Here is a 26,326-nt window from a genome sequence, read left to right as displayed (position 1 = left end):
ACAGTCTTTTCTCTCTCATTATCACTTTCATAATTAAAGGTGCTGAAGGCTTTTGACTGGCTTAGTTTGGGCACTGGTGGACAGCAGAGAGTCATTACATGTTCATTTACCAGGAAGGTGGGCACAGTATAAAATATCAGGATAAAACAGTGTATTTGGATGAGGAGAATGGCATGTGTGTGTTACATTAAACAGTTTTTTGAAGGTGATGGAAATAAGTACAGAAGAAGGCATGGAGAATAGGGTATGTAAAAAGGCCATAGGCCTTGGGATTGCAACTTTGGTGTGGAGAGAGATGACAATAAATAAAACCCTACAGCCTGCCTGTAATGTCACCTGATGTGATTGAACGTGGCAGCAGTGAAAGGGAGATTGGCATTATCCTTCTTTGTGTTTAGCAGAGAATACCTATCACTAATTTGAGAAAAATATTCCTGCCCAGGAGGAAACGAGGGCACTAAAAGAATGCACTGGTGGTCTGGTTGTCTGTAAATACAGTACGTGTGAGTGATGAACACAGGAAATGGCCAGGAGTAGGTGGGTGGAATTTGCAGCTTGTTTTTATCATTTGTCTCTCAAAACCTCGTTCATGAGGAATGGTGGTGGGCAGTCATATATAAACTTTAAAGAGGCGCTGGCATTTTTTTCCCTAGCATTTAAAAGGTTATGTGCTGCATTGTGAGACAAATAAATCATGATTCACTGCAACAACAGAGTTGCAGTCAGTTATATAAATTGCCAAGGAGGCACTAAATCTGTCGCTTTGTGTATTCTGACCATTTAACAATGAGAATGGTGTTTGGAAAGAAAGCTGAATAGAAACAGGAACCACATAAGTGGTAGATGCAATTAGAATCACCAGTGATGGTGTTTTAATGTTCATTGTATGGTCATCTGGGTGCACCCATATGTACCACAATAAAGGTTTTCTTAGCAGAGTCAGGACTGTAAGGGTGGTATATGGTGCAGAGTATTCACAAAGATGTCACTAAATAGCCACCCAGAGAATGTAACCAGCTTATCTGTAGGTTTGAGGTTTTGATGTGAAAATGAAGGGTATGATTTTTAAACCCCAGATTCTAATATTGCCTGTGTGCATTACCCTGCTGCCAATACACGTGTGCACAAGTACACGAGGTTTGCTCATGTTTATGCATATGGAAGAACAGAGATTTCTAAGAATACATTTCTGCTTACCATCCTCCTTTTTCAAAATTGAATGTTGGCATCTGTGGCTTGTAAGTTGCTATTCAATACTGTTCTAGTTTATCAAATAATTTCCTCAGGTAAAGGGAAACACTGTCAAACGTGTAAAGTTACATACATATTTGAAAAGTAGAAAATTCAAGCATTTTAAAAAAAAGATCTTGATGGGGTAAGTAGCCGTGTTCCTTTTTAAGGAGCATGAAACATTTTGTAAATTAAATCTCTGTGTCAGAATGGCTGTGTAATTCTTTCATCATTCTTTAGTTTTGAACAGCTAAATTACCTTCTGTGGATAAAGAATTGGCTTTAAATTTAAAGTCCAAGGAATCCTTCCAAAAGAATTTCCATCATGAGAAGACCTTTTAAAATTTAGGCTTTTGAAATGGCTCTAGAATTTGTGAATTAATATTATATTACACAAAGTAGTTGCTGCAGTTGTTTGTTCAAATTAATATTAATCGAAATAGCAGTTTACTTAGGTAATTATAACAGGCATGTGCAAACACAGGAATCACTTATTTCACAAAAGATATTTCTTTTCTAAATACACTTGACGTAAATGCCAAACTTTTCTTATCTTAGTATAAATTGTCACTGCACTCTACCTGTGTCACAACACAGCACTGCTCACACCTGCAGTACAGGTCGTTGGTGTTTGTTGGAAGTCTGAACACCCTGGGGCTCTTTGGACACAGTTCTGAGCACTGGAACAGCTAATTGATACCTTACAATTTAAAAACTTACGTTTCTACTTTTGGAACTAAGGCAAAGGTGGATAAAAAAACTAACTTGCTTTCTAGGACTGCTGATGTAGCAGTTATTAGTGAAGGAACAGTAGAAAAAATGTATGTAACAAGATAGGCTATGGAGAGGCTATTTATGTAGAAAAGCTTCTGTGAAAATCTGTGAATATTCTAATTGTAATTCTCATTTTAGGTTTAAGTTAAAAAAATAAATAAAAAAAAAAAGCTAAAACCACTAAACCCCAGCACTTGTTATGTAGTTAGAAACCAGGATGATTGCAGAGAGTATTTGGTGGGGATTAAGGTGTATGGGAAGAGGGCAACTCTGCAGTTTCATTATACACGGGAAGATGTTTCTATAACCCATTATTTAGATTTACACCACAGCCATTCTTTTCCTTACACTGCTGTAATTGTTGGCAAACTTTTCAAGATGCAGATTTGATCTTGCTTTAGTTTTGAAAATATACCAGTCTTACAGTCACTTCCCAGATGACTACAGTGTGTGTGTGGGCTCTCCTAATGTTGACTGTACTCTGATTATAAGTATAATCAACATAATAATGATGTTTCTGTGAGCAGATATTTCATCTGTTGTGTTAGAGTTGTTGTAGGTAAGAGTACCATAATTAGAGCCAATCTGAGTAAACGTTGCATTTGTGGTTATATTTGGTTCATTTTGTTTCACAGTACTTAAAAGTGGTTTCGCTCTTCTGAGTTCTTGGCAACCTGTGTTTGAATGGAAATTTCAAAGGTGTGGGGCAAAAACAATACAGTGAATCCTTTTTGAAGTAATTTTTTAAAATTAACTAGATTTTGATCTGATAGGGACCCTTCAAAGAGGGAATGCTCTGTTGAATTCCTGTGTAATTGAGAATCCCGGGGGAGTTTCTGATGCTAGAAAAAATGTGCAATATATTTCAAAATAAATTGGGATGCTGATCCTCTAAGCCTGTAATACTTCCTGTGCCATTAAAGTGTCTTTGATGTTAAACTACTTTGACATCACATTAATTTCCTTTGTTCTAAAACTCGTCTGCTGCGTAGTGTGTTCCTTGGGTTTCTTCACTGGGAACACTTAGCAGTGGCTGTCGGTTTGCCCCTTGAGATCCCAGTCAGTGCCGGGGATCTCACACAGAGCAGTGAAGGAAATGGTATTTCCAGCACAACATGTCACCTTTCAAAGAGAAATCGGTGAAACTTAGCAGTATTTGTAAGTCTTCTAGTAAATGGTCTTGCTCTTACGTGAGGATGTGGGAGAAGTGAATTTAATCAAGTTATAAGTAATTTGAAATAATTTTAGAAAGAATATAGTTTAAAAAGTACATTTTGAAGTAATTTCTTGGATTTTTGTCAAAATGCTCTTTCTTCTGCCTTTCCTCTTAGCTACCAACACGACGGCATCAGCTGGGCTGGTTGCCCTGGTACCTGAAGGCTGTGTGTGGTGGAGTTTGGCTGATGAAACAGCATGATTTGTCATGTGGCAGTACAAGCCGTTAGCAGAGCGTTGTTAGGCGAGGAGTGCCTTGTGTGCTGCATTAAATAAGTTCCTGGTTTATGGCTTTCATCTGTGAGTGTTGTTATTATTTACTCTTTCTACTAGTTATTCTGCTAAGGTCAAGTTTGTTGTGTCTTGTGATGGTAGAAATTTCCACAGCTCTCCCCTTGTTCCCAGAGAGTTAACCACTCCTGCAACCACCTGAATATGGAAATGCAAGGGTATGGTTTAAGGGAGTAGTTCAGCGTTTTATCCATTCTGTTGTCTTTCCCAGGCTTCATCTTCAGTCTTGACACATGCTGAAGTGTCAGACTTCCCATTATAATGATTCTGGCTGACCTTTGCTATGATGTTGGGATTTTGTATAAATATCTCAGGACTATATTTACTTTGTTTTAAACTCTCTTCTATGAAATATACTGGAGAGTAAAATTTTCTTCCAATACAATTGTAATAGCTGTAGCTGAGGTAATACCAGTTTGCCTTATATCACTTCACATTTAAATCAAGGGTAAAGAATTCCAAGATATAGTTGGTCTACTTTTACTTTATTTATTTCAGCTGTGTTCCTTTTACTAAGAGTTGAAGCAAAGGGAGTAGCTATTATGTATTAGTATCACAGAATAATCAGACTCTATATAACCTAGCAAAGTGAAGAGTGAGAGGAGACTTGGCTGCTGATCCTCACTAACTCCGTGAGAAGAAAGCACAGTTGATCTTTTCCCTTGTAGATGGGCAGAGGGAGCAACAGCGTTTTAGAACTAAGCTTAGTTCAGCACTGAAATAAAGAATGTGTCTTGGCAGTGATGAACCGTTTGAACAAGACACCACTGGCAGAGCCTCCATCCCTGATGTTTTTCAGACCAGATGTTCTTCTGTTTGAAAAGTCTCTGTAAGCTGTTCAACTACTGAACTGACACAGAGATCTACAGTTAGATGTATTCAAGTGAATTCTGAAGTTGGGGTGTCATCTCTGAACTCGTTATTGGAAGTTCTCATTTACATCTAAGAAGTTGTTAGAATAATGTGTGATATTGCGATATCTGCACTCCTATTTTCTGTCCCTGAAAGTAATTGTAAAACTGAGGATGGGCTTAGGCTTCAGTGTTTGGCTTTCAGGTTGCTCCTTCAGCCTTCTTTTGCCCTGAGGCTTCCTGTCTAACACTCATATGTGAGGTTGCAGGCATTCCCATTGTGTGGTTAGGAAAGGAGCCAGAGGAAGATGTCCAGTCTGCTTCTGTCTGATGGATGCTCTGGAGTATCTGGTTAATTTGCATGTACTGAATCTGATTGCTTGTTATTTAAGGCTTGAACCTTTTCCCCTGTTGTGTAGAACCGCCACAAATGCTATGTTGGGGTTCTCTGAAGTGCTGATGACTTGAAGTGATACTGTTAGACCTTCTCCAGTACAAGAATGTAGGGGTGAGAGAGCAAAAATGTCCCTGGGATCCATCTTTTGGAGGCGTTTCAGTCTGGGTTTAGACTTATTAGTTGTTCTCTTTTAGTGCGTAGAAGCTCATCAATAACCAAATTTACATTTTCGACATATGCTATGGAGATTTAGATTTGTTTATCATAGTGAATATTTCTGTGAATATTACTGCTGGTTCCAAAGAGATTGAGTCACACCTCACTTATGTACAAGAAGACTTTGCTCTCTGTTGTCTTAATGCTGCTTTATAAATACTGTTTAAATCTACTCTCTTCTGTTACTAATCCTTCAAAAATGATGGAGGTCTTCAAAACAGAGATGATCTTACTTGTTTATAGAAATGGTACGAGTTACTGATGCACAGTCTACATGTGCTTAAGATAAGGGTAAAAATAATTTGCTTTTTATAATACTTTGTGGCATAGAAAGCAGTATATATTTTCATTTTTTTACATAGATTTTAAGACATCATTCACAATTAATTGTTTTGGCATCATTTTTATGACATAATAGTCATGATATTTCTTCCACCCCCATGCTTAAACTAGTCTCTCTCTCTATTGAGACAAAGCAAATGCCACAAAAGTAATAAAAATTATAAGCCCTATAGTGTAAAGCAAATCTAAAACAAGCCAGGACAGACATATTTTTACATATAACCTAGGTTTAAATTTAGTGTAGTGGATTGATCCCTTACTTAGGGTTTAATAAAACAGGATTCAAAGGTATTTATGTCTAAATAATAAAACTAATTTTGTTCTTCTTGTCACGTCTATGACAGAGAGTAAGACCTTTGTGTGGTAAAGGGAAAGAATATTTAAATTGCAGTCTTAAGAGGAATCACTAAAAGGGATGTGTTACAGCTTGAGGACTCTCCTTGAGGTCAGCGAAGTACAGTGTAGGCTGGGATGTGAGTCAGAGTATCAATGGGACACAGATGTTAAACTCAACAGTATACAGGCTAAAAATTATTTCCATCGATTTTAATGAAGCTCCACTGGGGATGAATTTAAACCATTACAAAGAAGCGTTGATCTGGCATTTTACAGCTAGGATCATGTTTCTTATGTTGAATGCCAATGTTCAGTTCTCAAATGTCAGAGTTGTTTAATTACTTAATTTCACCTTTTAATTTTTGAAAGTATTTAAAGTGTTACCAAGGGGTGTTCAAGTGGAAAGGACAATCCAGGTTTGCGTTCATTCTGTTTTCTCATGTTTAAGTAATGCCCATGTACCCTAGTCATACCTTACTGTACATCAAGTATACATACATGGAGTAAACATTGCACACTTCATACATCATACATCACAAGAGGATGATGGGCTTCTAGTTGTATGTAAGAGGCGCTTACAGGCTGTATCTAATGGACAGGAGGAGCCTGGGAAGTCTGGAGACACCCTTGGTCAAAGTGATAGGTGGTGTTATTACTGGCTCTGACACTGTCTGCAAACACGACTGTGGGAGGCATCATTTTATTTTCTATTATGAGCTCTTTTCTGACCTTTGCAGGCAGTTGAGCAAAACACGAATGTTCACACCAACCACTCTTTATTTCAACAGCACTGAAGGAAAAATAACAAGAAACATTAATGATCATGTTTTAGCTCAAATGCAGGATAGATTCATTGAGACAGGTGCAGGAAAACTGTAGCTACCTTCTTTTCCTTTTAATGTCAGTCAGGATGGGATGTGCTCACTGTCATATGAGATGTGCCTTCTGTCCACTCATGGCGGTGGAACCTCTGAATGTAAGCAGTGATAAATGGTACTTTTAGTCAATGGATGGTTAAATTAGAATACTTTAAAATTAAAAATATGCATACTTTGATTTTGCCCTTGAATTTTCAGGAGTTCTGGTGTAGATCTATTTACTGTAGCTCCGAGGTGGCAGCCAATAAGAGGTTCAGGCAGCAGACAGTTTTCAGGTCTGCGCAGCTTAGTAGTTGGGCATTAGGAGCAATTTGGTTTTAAGGTGAGTTAAACACAGAAGTTAAGTCACATTGATCCAATCAAACTTAAGGATTCAGGATCATCTTTAGATACAATAAGTGCTGAGACAGGAATAAAAATGCCAAGATCAGGCATTTTTAAGATCACACAGCTGGCTACTCCTTTTAGAAGGCTTTTGGTCATTTTGTGCCAGTCACGCACACTAGTCAGCTGTTAGATCTCTGCTCTTCTCTTTCCAGACTCTTCTCTTTTCAGTGTCTGCTTGCTGGTAGCAGCATATGTCCACTTTGCATTCCTCCTATTTGGAAATCTATGTTTAGCGAAAGTAGAAAGTGTAAAAAAAAGTATCCTTCAGACTCAGGACTTGAATATTCTTTAAGCATGTTAGACCTGGGTTCTGGAATGTATAGCTTTGATCATTTATTAGAATAGTTTTAGAAGCACTCAAAAATAATGTGAAAAACATTTATGTGATCTAGGAAGGGAGCTGTGCTGACTAGTCTTGAAGATAACGGGCTGTTCCTCTCTTACCAGAGGCATATGATTGTGTTGCATTTCGGTGGAGCTGATCTCCTTCAGTAAGGCAGAATATCAAGAACCTTAAGTCCACAATGAAGAAATACAATTTTAGTGAACAAGTTACGCCAAATTTTAGAGATGATAAATATTTTTAATAGGCTGATGTGTATGAAAAGAACAAAACAGCAATGACCAATGCAGTCTCCAACCCTAATATGTTTTGTGATTGAATCTTCAGTGCTGGGTTTTTACTAGAAGCAATTTTGTATTTTGCTTACTAAAAATATCTGAGGGATTTGATGTGATCTGTGTAGCAGAACAGTATATAAATTTCCTAAAGCCCTGGGGATGGTGTTCTGCTGATGCTGCTGTTAGACAATATGCATGAAGGCGCATCTGCCATAGCTTTTTCCCTGGTGAATGGCTCTAGTGCTGCAGGGATGGAGTAATAGCATTTCCTAACATGGTGCTACCATAAAAAAGGAGACTATTGGGGATGGGAGGGACAGGGACACATCTGTAAGGTGTACAGTTGCACAGCTCTCCTGCAGTGAGCTTGGTACCAGAGCCATTGCTTCAGGCAGGTGTGAGCATCTCTTCCGTGCCCTTGGGTTTGTCTTGGTGCACTGCAGCAGAAGAGTCCGTGCAGCGCTCCTGTGTTTGGTTACCCCTGAATGTACTGTTCCTGAGATGTTACTGAGACTTTGGGCTTGTGCTTGGGACTGATGGATGTCCTGCAGCCAGAGCAGAATTAGGTACACCCAGAAAGGACACCTGGATATGACCTCAAGCAATGTATGGTGCAGGAGTGACTCGTTTCCCTTTTGTCTGTTTTAATTATGCGGCCTCTTTGTGCTCAAGTGGCTTGCCTTGTGCCTGGAGTGTTAGACGCCATTTCCTCCCGCAGTCTCTCTGTAACTTCTTATCCTGTTTAATTTCTGTCCATTTCTGTCCTTCATTTCTATATAGAAATTTTATTTTTGAACGGGGAGGATTTTAAAGCATTGGTTGCCCTCTCCTTCCTGCCTTCTGTGAGGAAGCCCACTCACCTGCAGAGAAGCACCCACTCTCTGCCTGGTGCTTTCCACGAGGACAGACAAATTGTTCCTTTTCTCACCACTGCACTTGATTAAATTCTTCACTTAAAATCCCTGGGCTCTCACTCCAGCTCTAGGTGGCCGGTGGGATGGGCTGCCAGGCCAGCTGCTGCTGGCAGGACTCCCAGAAGGACGTCCTGGGCAAGGAGGGGTGGATTTCAGTGCGGATGCTGAACTTTTGTGTACCCCGTTTCTCTGTAATTAGATTAATTAGGGTCTCTGCCTCCCTCTTCCCTCTGAAGGTAAAAAGTAATATTTGTACCTGCCTCCAGTGTGTTTTGGGAAAAACAGAAGACAGAGGAAAATAAAGCTATTACATTGGCATGGGGACCTACAGATCATTTTACTTGAGCAGTCCTGGGTTTGCTGTAAGATTTCTTCAGCTGTAGTAGAGTAGTAATTATTACAGTTAATTACATTTAAACAGGCCATACTGGTATTAAACGGGTGTTAGAAATTAAACGAGCACACTGCACTGTGGGAATGGAAATGTGTGGCAACCTTCCCTGGATGATAAATTTCTGACACAGCTCAGGTCAAGAGGATTCAGCCAAGACCTATTGAGATTTTGGGAACATGTGACTTAGTCCTATAGGTGGCATTGAACTTGACTCATGATGGAGCCAAGCTTGCCTCCCCAGATTTAATTGTTTTTATTAGTTGTACACAGATCGATCGTTTTACCCTGATGCAGTACCTGCAGAATGCTTACAGTGTTGGTAGTTTTGGAGAGCAGCGTATGGGATTTTTTGCAGGTAATAAAATGGGAAATCCAATTTACAGTTGCAAAGCAAACCCTGAGTGATACATGATCTTCACAGCAGCCCTGGTCAGAGGGTTACAGCTAATCGCCACGCTGGCCGGCTTCCCCGGCAGCTTCAGCCTGAGAGCTGGATAGTGAGCAGCACCAGCCTGCGCCTTCAGCCAGCACAGACTTAGATACACTGCTTTCTAGCTTATTAGGTCCTCTTTGTCACAGTACTTAATCCTTTTTCCTGATCCTTGTTAGAACAGTGCTGCCACGTCCTTTAATAAAGGAGACGGGCGCGAGGCTCCTAACGAGGCGCACTGGAGCGTGCGGAGCGCGGCGGCCGCGCTGACTGACGGGCTGTGAGCTCAAACCAACCTGCCACAGACAGCTGGCAGATGAGCTTGTTAAGGTAATGGTGACTCGGTGATAGGCCAGTATGAGATGCTTGGCATCTTTTCACACAGTATAATAGCCTGTCTTTAATTGTTGTTAACCCCTTTTACAGAGAGAAACACGCCAAGGATTAGCTGTCATGTAGAACGTGCAGCCGGCGTGGGCAGCAAGCACAGGGCTCACAGCAGCTCCCGTTGCCTGCACTTAAACAGGCTTTTCATTTTGGAAATTTGGCGCATCAGGTTGATTTTGGATTTCTCCAACAGCTTGGCTCAGTCAGTCTTCAAAACCCTGTAATTTGTTTTGTTTTGTTCCCCATGGTTAAAGAATTTTATTTTTTTTTAGTTATTTTAGATTTCTAGGAGGAGGGTAGGCCTCTTTTCATCATAAAATTCACAAAAATAAATTGAAAATGTACCATAGATTTCTTATTTTAATTTAAAGAACACAAAGTATTTCAATGGCTAGACTGTCCTGGAATTCAGCCCTTTGTATCCATAGTCATGAGGAGTTTCAGTGGAGCGTGGACTGTTTTGGAGTTGAGTGGTAAACATTTAAAAAACAAACAAACAAAAAACCCTAAGCAACCCCCTAATAGGTCTCTTAAGTCTTCCTGTCAACAGAATAGGTAAAACTGGCATGCTACAAGAATGATGCTGTTAGTTTGTGTTTCTGAGTGTATGGCACTCTAATCACAGATTAGGGTAGGATCTCAGTTCAGACAACAGGCTGGCACTGAGAGGACAAAAAGCCTGTTGGGCATTGCTTGTTGGTGTTTTGCTTGGAGGAGGAATTGAGAAATGTTCTGCAATGCCAAGCAGAGCAGACTCCTACCGAAGCATCATTCTCCTTTTGTTCCTGCAGATCATGGTGGAGAGGGCCCACACCCATGTGCTGTCAGGTCCTGCTTAAAACTGACTTGATGAATAAATATAATATGCAGCGGGTGGAGTCCAACCCTGCTGTGCAGTGTGTAGCAGCACTGAAATAATAGAGTGGAACTGCATTCGTCATGGTGGGAACTACTGTGTCCTCCTGTTCCTCTGTGTTAAGGGTGAAATGCTTACTTTTATTATGGCCATGCTCTCTGAAATGAATGAAAAGGTTTTATATGCACAGAGGGTATTTCTTTCAAATTTTTAATGGTTCAAGTGTTTTTCATATGCTGTTTTGTTTAATCCCTCAGGTAATTTGGATTTGACTGGTCAAAAGCAAGTCTTCAAAGCAGAGAACAATCCTTGGGTTACCCCTATTGCTGACCAGTTCCAGCTTGGAGTATCTCATGTTTTTGAATACATTCGTTCAGAAACATATAAATAGTAAGTATTACATTATATACTGTAGCTGTGGTGTTTGGTTTTTTCCCTGTAGTGTGCTTGGCTACACACTTCTTTCATAATCCATGCAGTGACTTGGTATTCAGGGCAAATATGCAAGCCTGTACATTTATATTAAGGAATTTTGCCAAGAAAAGGGTAAATAAGATTCATGTAGACATGTTAAGAAAGCTCAAAAACTGTTTGATACTGTCCTACATGTGTTGTTTACTTCTGTGTAACATGAGAGGTGTAAAAGAATGAGCATTACAAGTCTTTTGAGAAGTATTAATTTTAAGTATGTACAGTAAGGTTTTATAGATTGAAATAGATAATTGTTGAGTTTTTGGATGCCTATTGTTATGTTTTGAGAGATGTCCAGAATTCAAACCTGTTTTGATCTGGACTAGTTTACAGAAGTCTACAACCCTAGTAAGTCAAATATAGGTACTAGTGCTTTCTTCAACAGTGTAAATGTTGAACAGTGTAAATTAAGCTGTGTGCTGGGGCTTCTCCATTTTAATGCAAAATTCCATGTACAGATGCTAAGCATTTGTTTATGAAATAATGTCTTCCATCATGCACTGAATTGAAATATTTATTTTAAGTAAAAATCTTCATTTTACCAGTCCACAGTAAAACTTCAGATGGATTTTTAGGGGACTTAACAGCAATCCTGCTGTTGTCTTCTTAGCAGCAGTAGGTAATACAACAACAATACTACCTCTGGATTGGAAAGATAGTTTTTGCATTTCCCCTTTATTTAAACAATATCTTTTAACAATTTAGAAGCATTTCTGACAGTCTTTTATATGGTATCTGTCTGAACAAAATTACCAGAGAAGAGTATTCACGAGTGACGGTTGGGAGATTCCAGTTAAGTAACTGAGATGTAAATTTCTATATGAAACTAAGTGATTCAGCAATGGCTTTGGTAGGCCGTTCTTCAGTTACAGAACTTAAGTGAAAAGAATCACAGATGGGAGAGTGGTTGCAAAAATTGTGTCTCAGAAGTGTCCTGATATTTATGGTGTAATACATGTTCTCAAGACAGATTTATTCATAGATTTAAGTAGGCTGCAACACCCTTCTTACAGTAGTACTCTGTAGTACAGACATGGTGTAGGGAAACAGCTGCCTATCTCCTTGGACCATTCCTTCCCACAGTCTATTGTGTAGCTGCATCCAGGTTTCTTGATAATGTTTCGTAATTTCATTTTATATTGTCAATCTTATATTTCTGTTTGCTGAGCAATGTAGATTAGGGACCCTCATGCCCTTCTCAGAGGGACCACTCTGGGCATCATGAAGACAGCAAAGTTTCAGGGATTGAAGTGCGGTTTTGAGAATTTGACCTACATTTAGTTTGGTTGGGGGGTGTGGGGACTGTTGTTATGTATCTATAATAAAAAAAAATAAATAAAAATTTATAACTGTGGGTATATTAAACTGCTCTGGCAACTTTCCTTGTGCAATCAAAATTGACAAAAAGGTTCTGTAATTCATCAGTTACCTCAGTTGTTGTTCTTTGTTCTAAATTAGCCATATTATGTTTGTTGTCTTGTTCTTTGCTGAGGCATAACAGTGTCTTTTTGGTTAATAGGCCAGTTTTTATTTTATCCACAGTAAATGTTTGAAGCATGTATAGTTAACAGTGTAAGCAAAATCAGACTCTGACCATTAATAAGGAGAAAAATCAAAATCAGATGATCTTTCTGTGGCTCATTCATGACTTCAGCTTTGATCTTAGAAGTTTATTACGCTAAAATGTCATAATTTTCAAAATTTAGTGAGGAAAACCAAATGCAGGAACATGTTAATAATTAGATGTCAATTTTGTATTTTCAGCATTTTATATTTAAATAATAAAAATATTCGTATAATTTTGCTAGAATCCCACTAGTAACTTCCTTTGATTCCTGATTTTACTTGTTTCATCTCCTATAAAGAGAGTTTGTGGATTTTCTTGCTGAAAAATATTGTCCTTATTTCCAGTTTCCTCTAAATATATGATCTGAGAATTACTAGGATGCCACCTCCTACAGACATTTTTCTGTTTGCATTTGGTTTTAGGTGTTAAAACTCAAAGGCAATGGCATGGTCTAGGTAACAGGTCTTAGTAGCATTATTGTACACAAAAACAGGTAAGCTGTACATGCAGAAGAAATCAAAACTGCTTTTTGTGATGAAATGCTGGTCTTTTCCTGCTAACAGCTATACACTTTCTTCAACTGCCTTTTTCTTTCAGAGCTTTCTTCAAGCAGTGTGTCTTATTTCTCATTAAGCAAATCACAAGGTTGAGATGTGAATGTAGTATTTTCCCCTGCAGGTATATAACTAAGGAAAATTAAGCTCTTGGGTTTTTGGTAGGTTTTTTTATATCATTCTGCCAAAAGAAAAAAATATCTTGCAACATTTAATAGATCCAGACAGCTTAACTTTTACTGTGAGGCAAAACAGTACAGTTAAATGGGTGATTGGATAGAATGCTGTTTAGATAACCTCACTTAAAACACTGAGAGGATAGAACATATATTAGCAGATGACCATCAGATCAGTAAGTTTACTTGCAGGTACAAGATGTTGTGGACTTCCATAACCAGACCTATGCATCTGTATGGCAGATGAATTTTGAGCTCCAGAGGGTGTATTTGTCTCCCTATGCCCATTTCTTTTGCTAGCTGATAGGAAATATTGATTTTACTTCATTTACATATTTAACATTGTCTATACTAGCCAAGACAATGAGGGCATGCTCATGGAGTCAAAAGTGCCAAGTTTCAGAGGCTTATCAAGTTACATTTCACTACATGATTTATGCTAATACTTCTTATTTGATGTTTGCAATGACTAGTACTTCATAGTTGCTCAGTTGCTGTTAACTTAGCCAGGAAGTGGTAACTCACTGAGTCTTGGCAATGCACTCACTAAACCTTGAGGTTTCTATTGATGGCTGGCACAAGTCATCACAGCAGTTAGTGTCAGGGATCTCCATTCAGGTTTTGTGAGGTTGCACTTACGAAGCAACTGCAAAATAGATCACAAACCTCTTCTTTCCTTTGTGAAATGTACTGGCTGTTTCAAGCATATTTAGTGAAAAATTACCCCTCATTTTTAGCCTTGTCTTAAGATATTCATGCTGTAGTGATTAATTGATAAGTAGGCATGACACCCATGAGGGATGACTATGTCTAAAGATAAAATGTCATTTGTCTCGCATACTTTTACATTTTCACACTCCCATTTTACATGGTGCTCACGCACCAAGTATAAAACTGGAATTGCACTTTGTTTCAGAAGCACGTTAACCGGTAGGACCCTCAGATCAGCTCTTCTTTTTGTATCTTTTTTCATTTCCTTTAATTTCCTTACTTTTCAAGAGAAACGGTGGCCGGTGATTTTTTTCTCAACCCTAATTTTTCAGGAAAGACTTGTGCTGACAAAAAGATGGGCCATATATTGTAGTGGAAAATGTGTGTGGAGGGGCTCTTAATTCTTAACAGGAAATTCAGCAGCTCTTGGCACTTTGCTAGCTTTTGTTGGCTAAAATACGCCCACTGCACATATCATCCTGTGACAGCATCATTTGGAAATAGGTCAGTTTGCCAAGTATATAATGATTCTTAATCTCTCACTGCTGTGTAACTTTCTGAAACTTTAGTAAACTCAGTTTTGGCTTTGATTCTGTATATACTCAGGAGCTGCCTTTAAACTCTCTGTGTGATGTCACAATAGTGTTGAAAAGCAGTTGAAGAACTTGCTTAAACAATAAAGGGTAATGGCAGCCTTATCTCCACAAAGGGCTTAACTAAATGTTTTATTTTTTATTCATGCCTTTAGTCAACTTTCAGAGTGACCTTTATGTTGTAAGCATATTCTCAGAGGATCTTCTCGGTGTAGGATACTGACAAAGAGATGATGGATTGTGTGATTTAGTGGTTACAATGTACTTAGATAAGTGCAGACAGACATAAATGTTTGAAAGAAAACAGTGAATTAAGCTCCTATGAAGAATGAAAATCCTGTGATGCTCCTCAGGATCTGTGTAAGATAATTAGTGATTTGATTAAGCTGAGGTAAAGCCAAGATGTGCAATTGGTCCCAGTGGGTGGGTTTGGTTGCTGGCATTTACAGCAGAGTTAATCTAGAAAGCTGCTCTTTGGATGCATTTCTGGAATTATTCATGTGCTCTTAATCAGTCTTCATGTGAAACTTGCTTCTTTGCATGTTTATATCTGCTACAGAAAGGATAGTGATTTTTGCTTTTATCACAGCAGAGTCTATTGCAGTCATCGTCTGCTGGTCGTGTAATCAAAGCTAAAACAAAAGAGTCCCAAGTGCTTAGATTAGCATTCAGACTTCAAGCATGTTTGAACTGTCCTTAAACCCAGCAATGGCCTTTTAACACTTTATATTTAATAATTGTTGTTTCCCTGTTTGACCTCCTTACTCCAGTGAGGCAGAATTATGATGGAACAGTCAGCATTTTTAAGTTTCTAGAAAGCAGGTTTTCCCCACGAGGCAGTCAGTTTGGAGTCAAGAGTCTCAACAAAATGCTTTGTGAAAGGAAGTAAGTTGCGCTTTTCAGATTTCCATCAGGAAAGGTGGTAGAAGAGCAAGCCGTTTTCAAGACTGACACATTAACTCTTAGCAGAGGAAATGGTTTGACAAATGCAGTGCTGAGCATATATCGCTTGGCAGCATTGGAACATAGGTTTCCCTGGGCAGGCTGCTCTGTGCTAAGCATTGCAATTGAAAACCTCATTTTATCAGCAGTGACAGTCTGGAAAAATCCATTCTTGATTCAGCCCTCTATTTAGAGACAATCTCCCCACCTTCTTGAAAATGCTGTACTGGACCCCCACTATTAGGTAGCAGCTGCTTCCAGGGCAACAGACACAGGTCATGAAGTAAGATATTCTTCTTCTGGACTATATTAATGAAAAGTATTTTATCATTTATTTCTAACAACTAAAGGAGACTGGCAAGATTCTCAGAGTAGTGCTGTAGAATATAAATAGTATCTTGAAATAACTCATGTTCTTATTCCACAGTTGTTAAGCCTATTTAAGTTCAGCTGCATGGTTGATGCTGTTCAAGATGTAAAGATGATGACTGGTAAAACCACCTATCGAGGAGTGGCAAAGAGGTCAAACAAGTGAAAAATGCATGTGTTGGTGCTTGGGACGCATGCTGGCGAGTGGGAATTGCCAGCAGTTGAGATGGAGGCATAAGCAGGTTGAACTGACAGGAGGAGAGATTGTCCTGAAATGGTGTCACTTGTGCAGCGCTATCTTGGACCTGCAAGAATTTGGGGGTTTTTATGTTAGCACAAAAAGCAGGAGTATTTAATGACATTTACTGATGGTACGAAACTAGTAGCACAGAAAAGAATGAGCACACCACACAGTAAGAATTAGAAAACAAAGAGGAAGGCTTGGATGCATTAGCTACAGGTGTTCTGAGTCACTAGTGTGATATGCTGGAGTAAGGGGAAGAGAAAGATAAGCACAATCCCCAGAGCTTGGTTAAAAGAGTGGAAATTTTCAGTACAGAACAGGAAATATTACGCAGTTGTGGTCATTATGTTCATGAAAGATGAATTCAGGCAGGAACAGGCAAACTGTGGAAATAGGATAGTGAAATGAATATAGAAGAAAGAAGAGGAGGTTTAAAAGATATTTTGTTTATTTAGCAAAGCAAGGTCTGATAACAGATGTCATGACTGTCAATGGAAGGGAGAAGGGGAAGAAGAAACTTCATTTAAGGCATAAAAAAATTGTGGACATAAGAAAAAATATAAATCGGCTGATCAGGTGTTTATTTAAAGGAAGGTCTCTAATTATTAAGGGAGCAAGTAATAACTCTCTGATAGAAGTAGGCTTCCGACAGAAGAAATGAAGACCAAAGTCTTGTTTGTTTTAAAATGAGCACTGATCAGTTTGGGCAGGAGTATATGATTGCTTGTGGCAGAGGATGGCATGTTTGTGATGTGGGCAGACCTTGTATTCATATCTCCTGATTTCGGAGTTAAAAAGTTAGATTACACTCTCCTATATATTAAGAGAACTTCTCAGTGCCACTGACATTAAACTAAAGGAGGTAAAGCTCTGCTGTCTGTTAATATAAATAAGATTAATTTTGCATATTTGTGCATTTAATAACCTGTTTAAATAAACACTTATGGCAGTTTTGAGCAATAGTTTAAAATTACTGAAAATTTTTAATAACCTAATAAGTACTTTTTATTATATAAATTATATATTCATTAGGAAAAATCATTTGGGATTATGAAAGTCATCATAATATTTCTTTTTTGGCTTAGACTGAAGAGATACATAGAGAGAATGCTTTTCTTTGGCTATCTCTAAGTAAAATTAATTATCCAGTCATTATCTAATCTTGTAAAAATACCAAAAAAAACCCCAGGTACAGTTGATCTCAGGAGTGATTTCTGGTGGTTAATATTCTGTACTCCCCGAGGGAAATAAAGATCACAGAGAGGAACAAAGACTGATTGCTTTAAACGTCTATAGATTGAATTCAAAGGAGTTCAGTCAGACACCTCAGCTGTTTGTATAATGCACGGAGGTCAATAAAGATTTAAAGAACTTGAATAGTGTGAGTCTGCCGTGCCTTGCTAAGAAAAATAGGCCATAGTAAATGCCATTTACCTTCTTTGTTTTTCTTTTCTTTTGGCTCTAGTATTCTTTGGTAGTTTGAGGATGTTGAGGTTTAAGCCCAGCCAGCAATTAAATACCACACAGCTGCTCAATCCCTCCCCCTCTCTCCATGGGATGGGGAGGAGAATCAGGGAAGAAAAAACCTTGTGGGTTGAGATAATAGCGGTTTCATAATTGAAACAACGTAAATTTAATAATACTAATGATAATAAAATACAATAAGAACAGTAATTAAAGAAAGAGAATAATAAACCCCATTTATTTTAGCGTAGTTTCAAAGACTAGATAAAGGTAGTGGAAGTGATCTACCTTAGGTGAGAGTCTCTGGGATGCCACATCTCCCGTGAAAATGAACGCATGACAAATGAGCTTCTCTCAAAGGATGGCAGGAAGCAAGATCCATCTTAGCTGAGAAGTAAACAAGTGTCATAACAGTCCTGATTCACAAATTTTGATCACGTACCAGTAAAAAAATTTAAATTCACCAATAACAATCTTTTATCAACCTGATGTGGGGAAATATAAAAATGTCATTTATGTTTGGTTCTGTTGTATTGAGGGCATGGTACTGTATATTTTATATGAAAATGCTGATTTGTATTCCAACTAAATGTTGTATTTATTGGCTGTATTTTAAAAATTGATAAATATATTAGTACATTATTTCCAACAGAGAAAATAGATGACTAGGAGTCCTGACATCTTTAGACAACATTTACATGCAAATCTGTAACTCTTCCCTAAAGAAGAGCAAACTAGAACCCATGTTGAAAGATAAACAATAATAACAGTATGTCTGTATATTTTTGTTTATATATTACTAAGATGAATATGTAATAAAAACAAAGCTTTCAGTGATGTATCTGACAGATATAGATACTGCACATATAAATATTGGTGTAACTACTGATATTTGCCATTTCCTTTAATATGAACTTTCCTGTAAAGTTTAGAATATTATGTAGTAATCCATTTACCATGTCAAGGATGATAACCCAGGGCTTAAGTCACTGGGGCAGATGTCTAGGGCTATGTTAGAAGTGGAATTCGAATGAAGTAGTAGTTAAGTGCAGAAGCTGAGGACTTGATGAAACTAAAGTTAGGGAAACAGTTATGGTAGGATACAGGATTTGAGTAGGGAAACAATTCAAAGTTACACCAAACTATAGGGCAAGGCAAGATCAGTAGCTGTATTAAAAGTCAGTGGTAATTATGGTAAAATCCCAAATGAGCAACAGGGAGTGGTATGCAAAGAAAGTGGTAAGCAACAAGATCAAGGACCTGGCCTAGAGGACAAGTTGGGGTTTAAGCAGGCAAGCAGAGAGTGAGATGTGCAGCTGCTGGGAAATGGCACCTTGAGCAGGAAAAATGATAGGTGGGATTGAATAAAGTTTGTGCAGTGGGAAAGATGGCTGGTCCAAAGTGGGATCTATCTTGTTAGTCATTGAAGAGACTGCTTATGGCTATCTGATTATGATAAATCCTAGAAATTAAATGGGCCCTTTTCTGAACTGTGATAGATTATTAATAATGACAAGGGAAGGAAATTATTAATATTTTGTTATGCTTTTGTTCTGTGTTCAGTGCAAGCTGGATGATCTTTTAGGAAAAATTTCTCAGTTCCCAACATTCGTTGTGAGAAATGGTTTTAAACCTCCAGGCGTCTAGACATCCAGTCAAAAGGTTTAGCAGACCTGACTGACAGAGTCTGGAGTCACCAAAATTCAGTCTTAGTTAAATTGCTATATCAGGGAAACACCAAAAAGTGACAGAAGTGCCAGTATCCTTCCAATATCAAGGAAGGCAAATGGACCAAACTTGCTTATTTTGAACTGATTTACTCCAAAATCAATTTTGAGTTAAATAGTGAAGAAGACATGGAATTCTACTAGTGATGATCTAAAGAACGTGACTGTAGTATGAATATAATTCTTACACTTTAAGGCGTGACTCTGATTTTGAGAACTATTTCCTGAAGAAATATTACAAAATTGGTTTGTCAAGGCAACTGTTAAACCACAGAATTTTGTGAGGCATTTAGCTTTTACAGCTGCACAATGTTTTCATTAGAAAATGAGCACTGTTTAATTTCAGTTAAACACTTGAGAAGAACTAACAACAATAGGTCTTGGGAGACAGTTACCAAAAGGGACATTTCTGGTGAGCTTCACAGAGATCTGACCTGGAATCATTGAAGGTATTTGGAAGCAAATATACAGTTGTTTCTGATGACCTGGAACTTGGTGAAAAACAACAGTGGAAGTATGGGCTGTCTTGGATTGTTTAATGAACTGTCCCTGTACATAGTGTATTTTAAAGCAGCTCAAAGAAGAGTTATGTGAATAAGATTCACAAGGTATATACCACATGGTGTGGTTATGATTACTGGAGGAGATAAAAACGAGTGAATACTTCTTTCCAGAAAGCAATCAGCACTGAAAAATGTTTTAAGAGACATAATATAATTGAAGAGTGCACTGTCAGCTCACAGTTCAGTGCTATACCTGAAAGATCTAACTGAATTCAGTATCAGCCCCAGCTGATGTGGTAAGTAGTAGGTTCCTATTCCCGTATTCACTAACCTGACAACAGCTGGGGCTGATACTGAATTCAGTTCTGGTGTCAGTAGTTTTAAAGGGATGTTAAAAATGTGTTTAAATACAGACACCTCGATTATTTGAGAGCAGACATCAAGCAGACAAAGAAAGCAAGGTACAACTTAATAGGGCAAACTGCCAGGGAAAGTAGCATATTCATTTTTCTCTTATTGTCCTCTGCTTGCCTCAGGATATTTTCTGGGCAAGTGTGTTTTAAAGTATGATAATTATTGTGTGAATCATGATGGATTTTAAGACATTATGCCTAGTATTATCCAAAGATAATGACGTACTGCCTGATTTTTAGACTTTACCAGAACTGCTACAGTTGTAAGCCCTTGTATTCGATAGTGAGCCCTGCGGCTCTAACTGCTCTGGACATGGTGGGTCCAACTCCTCACCTCTAGTGGATTCAAGGGGTTTTCTCAACATTTCTGGGTGGTGGTGTCACTAACCAAAGGCAGTGTCCAAAATGCATGCAATTCAGAAACTGGACTGATAGTCCCTGAAGATAACTTACCTTATCTTTTATTTATTTTTTTTTCTTTAGGTGAGGATGTTGCAGGGAACAGAATTTGGACTTTACAGAAAGAACAGGGAATTTTAAAGAAAATTCTCGAGACTGCTAGAGGAAAAAGAATAGATAGGAAATGGCAGGCAGAACAATACTAATTGGGACTAATGTGGAAAACGTTGGTAGCTATGAAGGTTTTCTGGTAAACTTGTGTAGCTAATCAGAAGTAGTGGTAAGTTGTTTACCCTTCGTAATCTTCAAAATTTAGTTGATTTGCCTTTTTTTCTTCTTCTTCAGATTGGTACTTTACAACCAAACAAGAAGAGTTACAGCACACATTTGCTGGTTTTATTTGAGAGATAAATTAAAAAGTGGCGCTTTTATAATCAAGCAGATCTGTCTGCAATTTCTATTCTCTATACAGTCATATCTGTTTTATTGCATGCTGGTTTTTATTGAACTTCAGTTTCTTCTTTCAGTCTTGCATTATTTGAAGGTTTCATGTGATCTTTAGCAAGTTTTTTTTACCCTCCTGGTGAGGGCTATCAGTTAGATAGTGTCCCTAATTTTATGGTTACCTTTATTAACTATTTATCCAGTGAAAGACTGAGGTGGGAATGATTCTGGTGTAATTTGCTGGAGCCACTTGTAATGCCAGCTGTAATAAGCCTTTTAAAAGCCATGATTTTATTTTAGCAGGTATTACTGTTAACCCGTTTATACACACTTTTACAGCCCCTAAGGCAGAGTGTAGAAAATGGTTATGATCAGATTTAATTATAAATTCGTGTAATTAAAATTAACTTTTCCTTGAAAAGTATAACCTGAAAAGCAAGAGCTTCCACTCTATATGACACAGGATTTCAAAGCTTTTCTCCATCTGCACAAGAAATGCCCTTCTGTCAAAGCTGGGGATAGTCAGATTAGGTGTGTAGGCAAGTCCTTTTGACTACAGCTTTGCAATGTTTTTTTTTTTTTCTATTCTGTACCGAACTACATTAATAATTTAACCCTAAGAATCTGTTACAGTGAAAATCAGCATCAAATATCCCAGGAAAAAAATACCCTGTAGTTTTTCTTCTTTATTACACCTGATTGGGAAATTGGGGAAAGAAATTGTAGTCTTAAGTGAAGTACGCAGGAGCATAAACAGTAAATAGAATTACATAGTATACTGACCATTTCACTTGCTCCAGCTTCACTAAATCAATAATAATAAATGCAGGAATATTAGCCCTTCATAGTTTTGCCGTGTTTTAAGAAACCGGCTTCCGTGCTGGATGTAATCAGAAGCATTTATGTCACTGAATGGGGAACAGCGACTTCCTGATTCCTTTTTGTTATCTATATAAATTTATGATCAAAGATTTTTCAATCCTTCAGTAATACATCTTGCACCAAAATGCTGTCACATAATGGTAAATATATACAGAAGTAAATGGAGAAAATCCTAAACCCAGTGCTGTAAGCATGGTTCCTCTTGATAGGCAGAGGATAAATTTTATCTGTCTTCACATGTATACCCAGATCACTACCTCTGGCTTGCTCCAGTGTCTATTTTCCTGGGATTTTCTGCACATCTAAATGGTCTGGGGAGTTATCCAAGAAAAGAGAGTGGGACCACGGAGTCCAGGACTCTTCAGAGATGCGTTGCAAGAACCTGCTAAGTATAAATGCCACAAAAAGGAGAGATCACTGTTTTAGAAGAATAGGATTTAGGCGTACGTGTCAGTTTTGACTCCTAACATACAGGAAATTTTGCCTAAAAAACTGCGGCTCTTAGAAGATGGTTTTTAGTCACCTTTCAACTGGATATAATTTCCAAGCTAAATTCTGAATGTTAGTTTTGGATATTGCATTTGATGTTCTGTCTCCTGTTCATTTCTCACAAATTTAGATTTACTCTATTGTTTACTTTTAAAAGGAAAAGGTATGCAAGGACTGACAGTGATGATCTCGAATATAAATTGTATCAAGCAAATTGATGCAAGATAAAATTACCAAATCAACCTTTTTTATTTTATATTTTATGGAATATCTAATGTATGTTTGGCAGTAATTTACTCTTGCCCGTGAATTTCTGACAGTTTCGATTCTTTGGGCTTATTAATCAACATAGTCAGCACCAGAGCAATTTTTATGAGACTCACTAGTCATCAAAAATTTATTAGCAGATAAATCAAAGAAACAACTAGCATCTTAATAGGGTGAACAAAGTGGCATGTAAAAGATCGTTCAAGACTACATGCTTTTGACACTTGTGTGTTGCATTTACTGCTAGGGTCAGAGGTTTTGTTTGCACTTTCATTAAAATAGTCGTTATTGTGACAAAATTTGCTACCTTTTGTGCTAGACATTTCTTCCTTCTTTTATATATATATGTGTATATATATATGTGCGTGTATGTATATATATATATATAATTAATGATAGCACCATTCTGGTAAGGCATGAAACTTCTATGTGAAGTGTAATATAGAACTTTAATTAAAATCTGAAACTTTTATAGTTAGTTGCAGTAGATCATGTATGCTTCAGGAGTAGGATGTGGTGGAAGTACATTGCGAGTAAGGCGTGACATGAAAGTACTTCAGTATCTGATCTGGTTACCTAAGGAGCTTTGATATTCATTCCAGTTAGACCTCTACTGTCTTACTGGAAACAGTAATCTTACTTTATTCTAGTTTGGTATTTTAAGAAGAATTTCTTGGTCACAATTCTTGTGGCTTTCATTGGAAGTCAAAGCTGAATACTTCCCCTCCTTTTTGTTAAAGCAAAATGCTCATCTTACCAAAACACTGTAGCAAATAACATCTACACTGGCTGAGTCTCCTCCCCAGTCAGTGCACAAGCAGTGGGCTTCCCTGGCCCCCCTGGCCTATTTGACTGCAAGGTTATGAAGCCACAGGAGTGTGGTACAAACATGCAGGTGACAGCATGGAGAGCAGGGCTTCCTTTGATAACTGCTGCTGAATGCGTCAGTGGGGAAAATCCACATGCAAGCTGGTATCCCTGTCCTCAGAGGAGGGCAAGTGTTTGGGGAATGATGAAAAAATTGTATTGTTCTGTGGAGCCTAGGCAAATCAAGCAGTCTGGAGAGGACAAAGAGGCACCTTAGGTTGTCTCTATAATCAAGTGGGCACCTCAGGGACAAAGACAGTTCACCAAAAAGCTAAGCCGTGCTCCTGACGCCCAGAGGAGAAGGCTGTGGGGCACTACTCCGTGGGTGGTATGCTGGTGGGGCCAACCGAGTGTGTTCCCACCAGTGCACCCAGGCCAGCTCGAGCTCTCATGCGTCCATGTAGCAAGGGGATTCAGGGAGCTGATACAGCTGGAAACTTAATAACTTAGTCTGGCAGTTTCAGTCCAAATTACCTCCTCAAACTCAGTGCCTGACAGCCAGCGCTAGGCTGGAGGGCAGCGGTGCAACCACAGAAGAGGCGGCACGGCTGAAGTGGGTTTAAGTTCCAGGAGCTGGTTGCAAACGGCTCCTCAGCTGTTTGTCCAACAGCACAAGGAGGAGAACCTGAGTCTACTTCGTGCACCAAATGAAGCCAGCCTATGGAAAGAACACAAGTGCTTCTAAGAACTAAAAAATTAAAACTCCCCAACATCGGTGAACTAATGGGAAGTCTGGATTTTTCTTTGTTCAGAGAGGGCAGCCTGTGTATTTTACATGAATCTGGTGATGCTGAAAATACACAAGTCTCATTAGTGGAGTTCTTGTAGCTAACTTTCTTATGTTTTGTGTAATAAAAAAATAATTGAAGGGAGATTGGATTTATTCTGTGTTAATAACCAGAAAGGATGTTTTTGGATGACTACCAAGTGGTGCAGAACCGTGAACAATACAAAAGAAACCCTACTGTTCCTTCTTCCACCTTATGTGCTTTTACATGGGAAACATATTTAACTTCAGCATTGTCCTTTTCTGTGATTTTGGTCCCAAGTATGACTGAAAATATGGCTATCTGTGGGATGAGCAGCTTACAGAAACCCTGTTGTCTTGTAGCTCTTAATGTTTATCTCCCTGGTCTGATTCCAGTTCAAGTGAGTTACAGCTGAAAATGATTGCTGTAGGTTGCTCACTTAGCAGTGTATGTAAGGTGTAAAAAAACTAGATTTAGTTCTCTTATTTCTCTTCTAGACATAACTTTAAAGGTGTGGTGGTTTTAAAAGTGATCAAGTAGTCAGTGCTAACATCTGACTGCAGCTGCACATTTTCTTCAACTTTATTTTCGAGACAAATTTATAATAAGACATGAAAGTTCTAAGCTGTTGTATTTGTCATTAACATATCACAATAACTAACCATCTCTCTGTGAACCTTTATGTGGCAGCTGCTCATTAGCATTTGCATTCAGAGAAAGGACTAATCTTTTCTGATCTTGATTTTAAGGCAGACTGGAGTTTGGCCTGGTCCAGGTTTAGGACAGCTTTGTGGTAGAATATGTAAAACTGCAGTTAATAGAACTGTTAAATACTGTGGATTAAAGGCAGTGATTTCTTGCTTGAAATACATATGTATTTCAGAGTGCTCCAGAGTAAATTAGGCAGCATCTGCTGAATAGTGAAATGAGTGTTTGAGTTCCAAGTCTTTCTATAAATTGGAGAAGTATCAGGAGGCAGACAAGGTAAAAGTTCCATGTCCCAATTCTGTGATGTCACAGATTTCGTGTGTAGCTTTAGTAATTTCTCAAAGGTCTCAACACAAAGTATCTCCAGCTTAGGGTCATAAGCTCCCAAAGAGCATACCAGCAGACAAAACCATATATGAATTTTGTAGTCAAGAATCAGCAGTTCAGTCAGCCAGCAAATCAGCCAGTCAACTGCAGACCAGCGTTAGAACACAGTGTCTTTTTGCTCCCTTTTCTGGGAACTCAATTCACGTCACTTCCAGTGTAAAACCTACCTGGCCAGGCCTTTGTTTTCTGTGGCTTCACTAGCGTTTTCTTCAGTAACATAGATAGGATAAAGGCATAAAGATCTACCCTTTCTTCAGCACATAGAGGTCAAGTGGGGTTTAAATCCAAGATCCTGCAGCCCCTTCCGTAGGACTGATGGAAAGGGGTGTTAGGAGCTGTTCTAATCAGTAATATGGAAAACTCGAGGTACGGATGATGTTTCTGTTTTCATGAGGCTGTCTCACGTACCTTGCATTTTTATTAGAAGCTAGTGAGGATGCATTTTGTTCAGTGTATCTGGATACTTTCTGTACCTGACATGATGCATCTGAGGTAGTCTCTGGTGTGATACTTTTGATATTACTAGGAAAGATGGTTCAAAAACGGTTTTACACAGGGGTACATCAAATCATGCTATATTGCCCACAAATTTCTCTACCAAGTCATTTTTATTTTTTTTTTTTAATTAGTAACATTGACTCCTTTTTCTTTGGTTTTTGGTTGACTTCAATTTGCAATTTTACTCTGGGAATTGAAACAAGAAAGTTTCTTTCTGAAGTCAGATGGAATTCTTAGAAATTCAGTCTAGCATTTTTGGCATTTCACACTCTAGATTTTGATTAGTTTGTTAACTCTTTGCTTCAGTTTTTGAGACTATTCTGTAGCTGCATGCCATAAGTGAGATTTTAATCTCTTTCAGATTTTTCCTTTTCCTCCAGACC

The 26,326-nt window shown here is 38.3% G+C and overlaps 1 protein-coding gene across 3 annotated transcripts in view; it reads left to right on the top strand.

The window, feature by feature from the left end:
* Positions 1–26,326, top strand: part of RSU1 (Ras suppressor protein 1) — a 103,612-nt gene that overhangs the window by 33,849 nt on the left and 43,437 nt on the right. For all 3 annotated transcript variants that reach the window (XR_007907004.1, XM_051802479.1, XM_051802478.1), the window contains exon 8: positions 10,777–10,909. Coding sequence is in view for 2 of the 3 variants with exons in the window: in XM_051802479.1 (XP_051658439.1) it covers positions 10,777–10,909 (133 nt within the window). In the remaining variant the exon portion in view is untranslated. The remainder of the gene's footprint in view (positions 1–10,776; positions 10,910–26,326) is intronic.

Source organism: Manacus candei, unplaced genomic scaffold (genome assembly GCF_025592945.1).
Source record: "Manacus candei isolate 608988 ecotype Guabito, Panama unplaced genomic scaffold, ASM2559294v1 h1tg000056l, whole genome shotgun sequence".
In the NCBI taxonomy this organism is placed as follows: domain Eukaryota; kingdom Metazoa; phylum Chordata; class Aves; order Passeriformes; family Pipridae; genus Manacus; species Manacus candei.
Note: the sequence above shows the minus strand (reverse complement) of the source record. Positions and strands in the feature narration are given on the sequence as shown.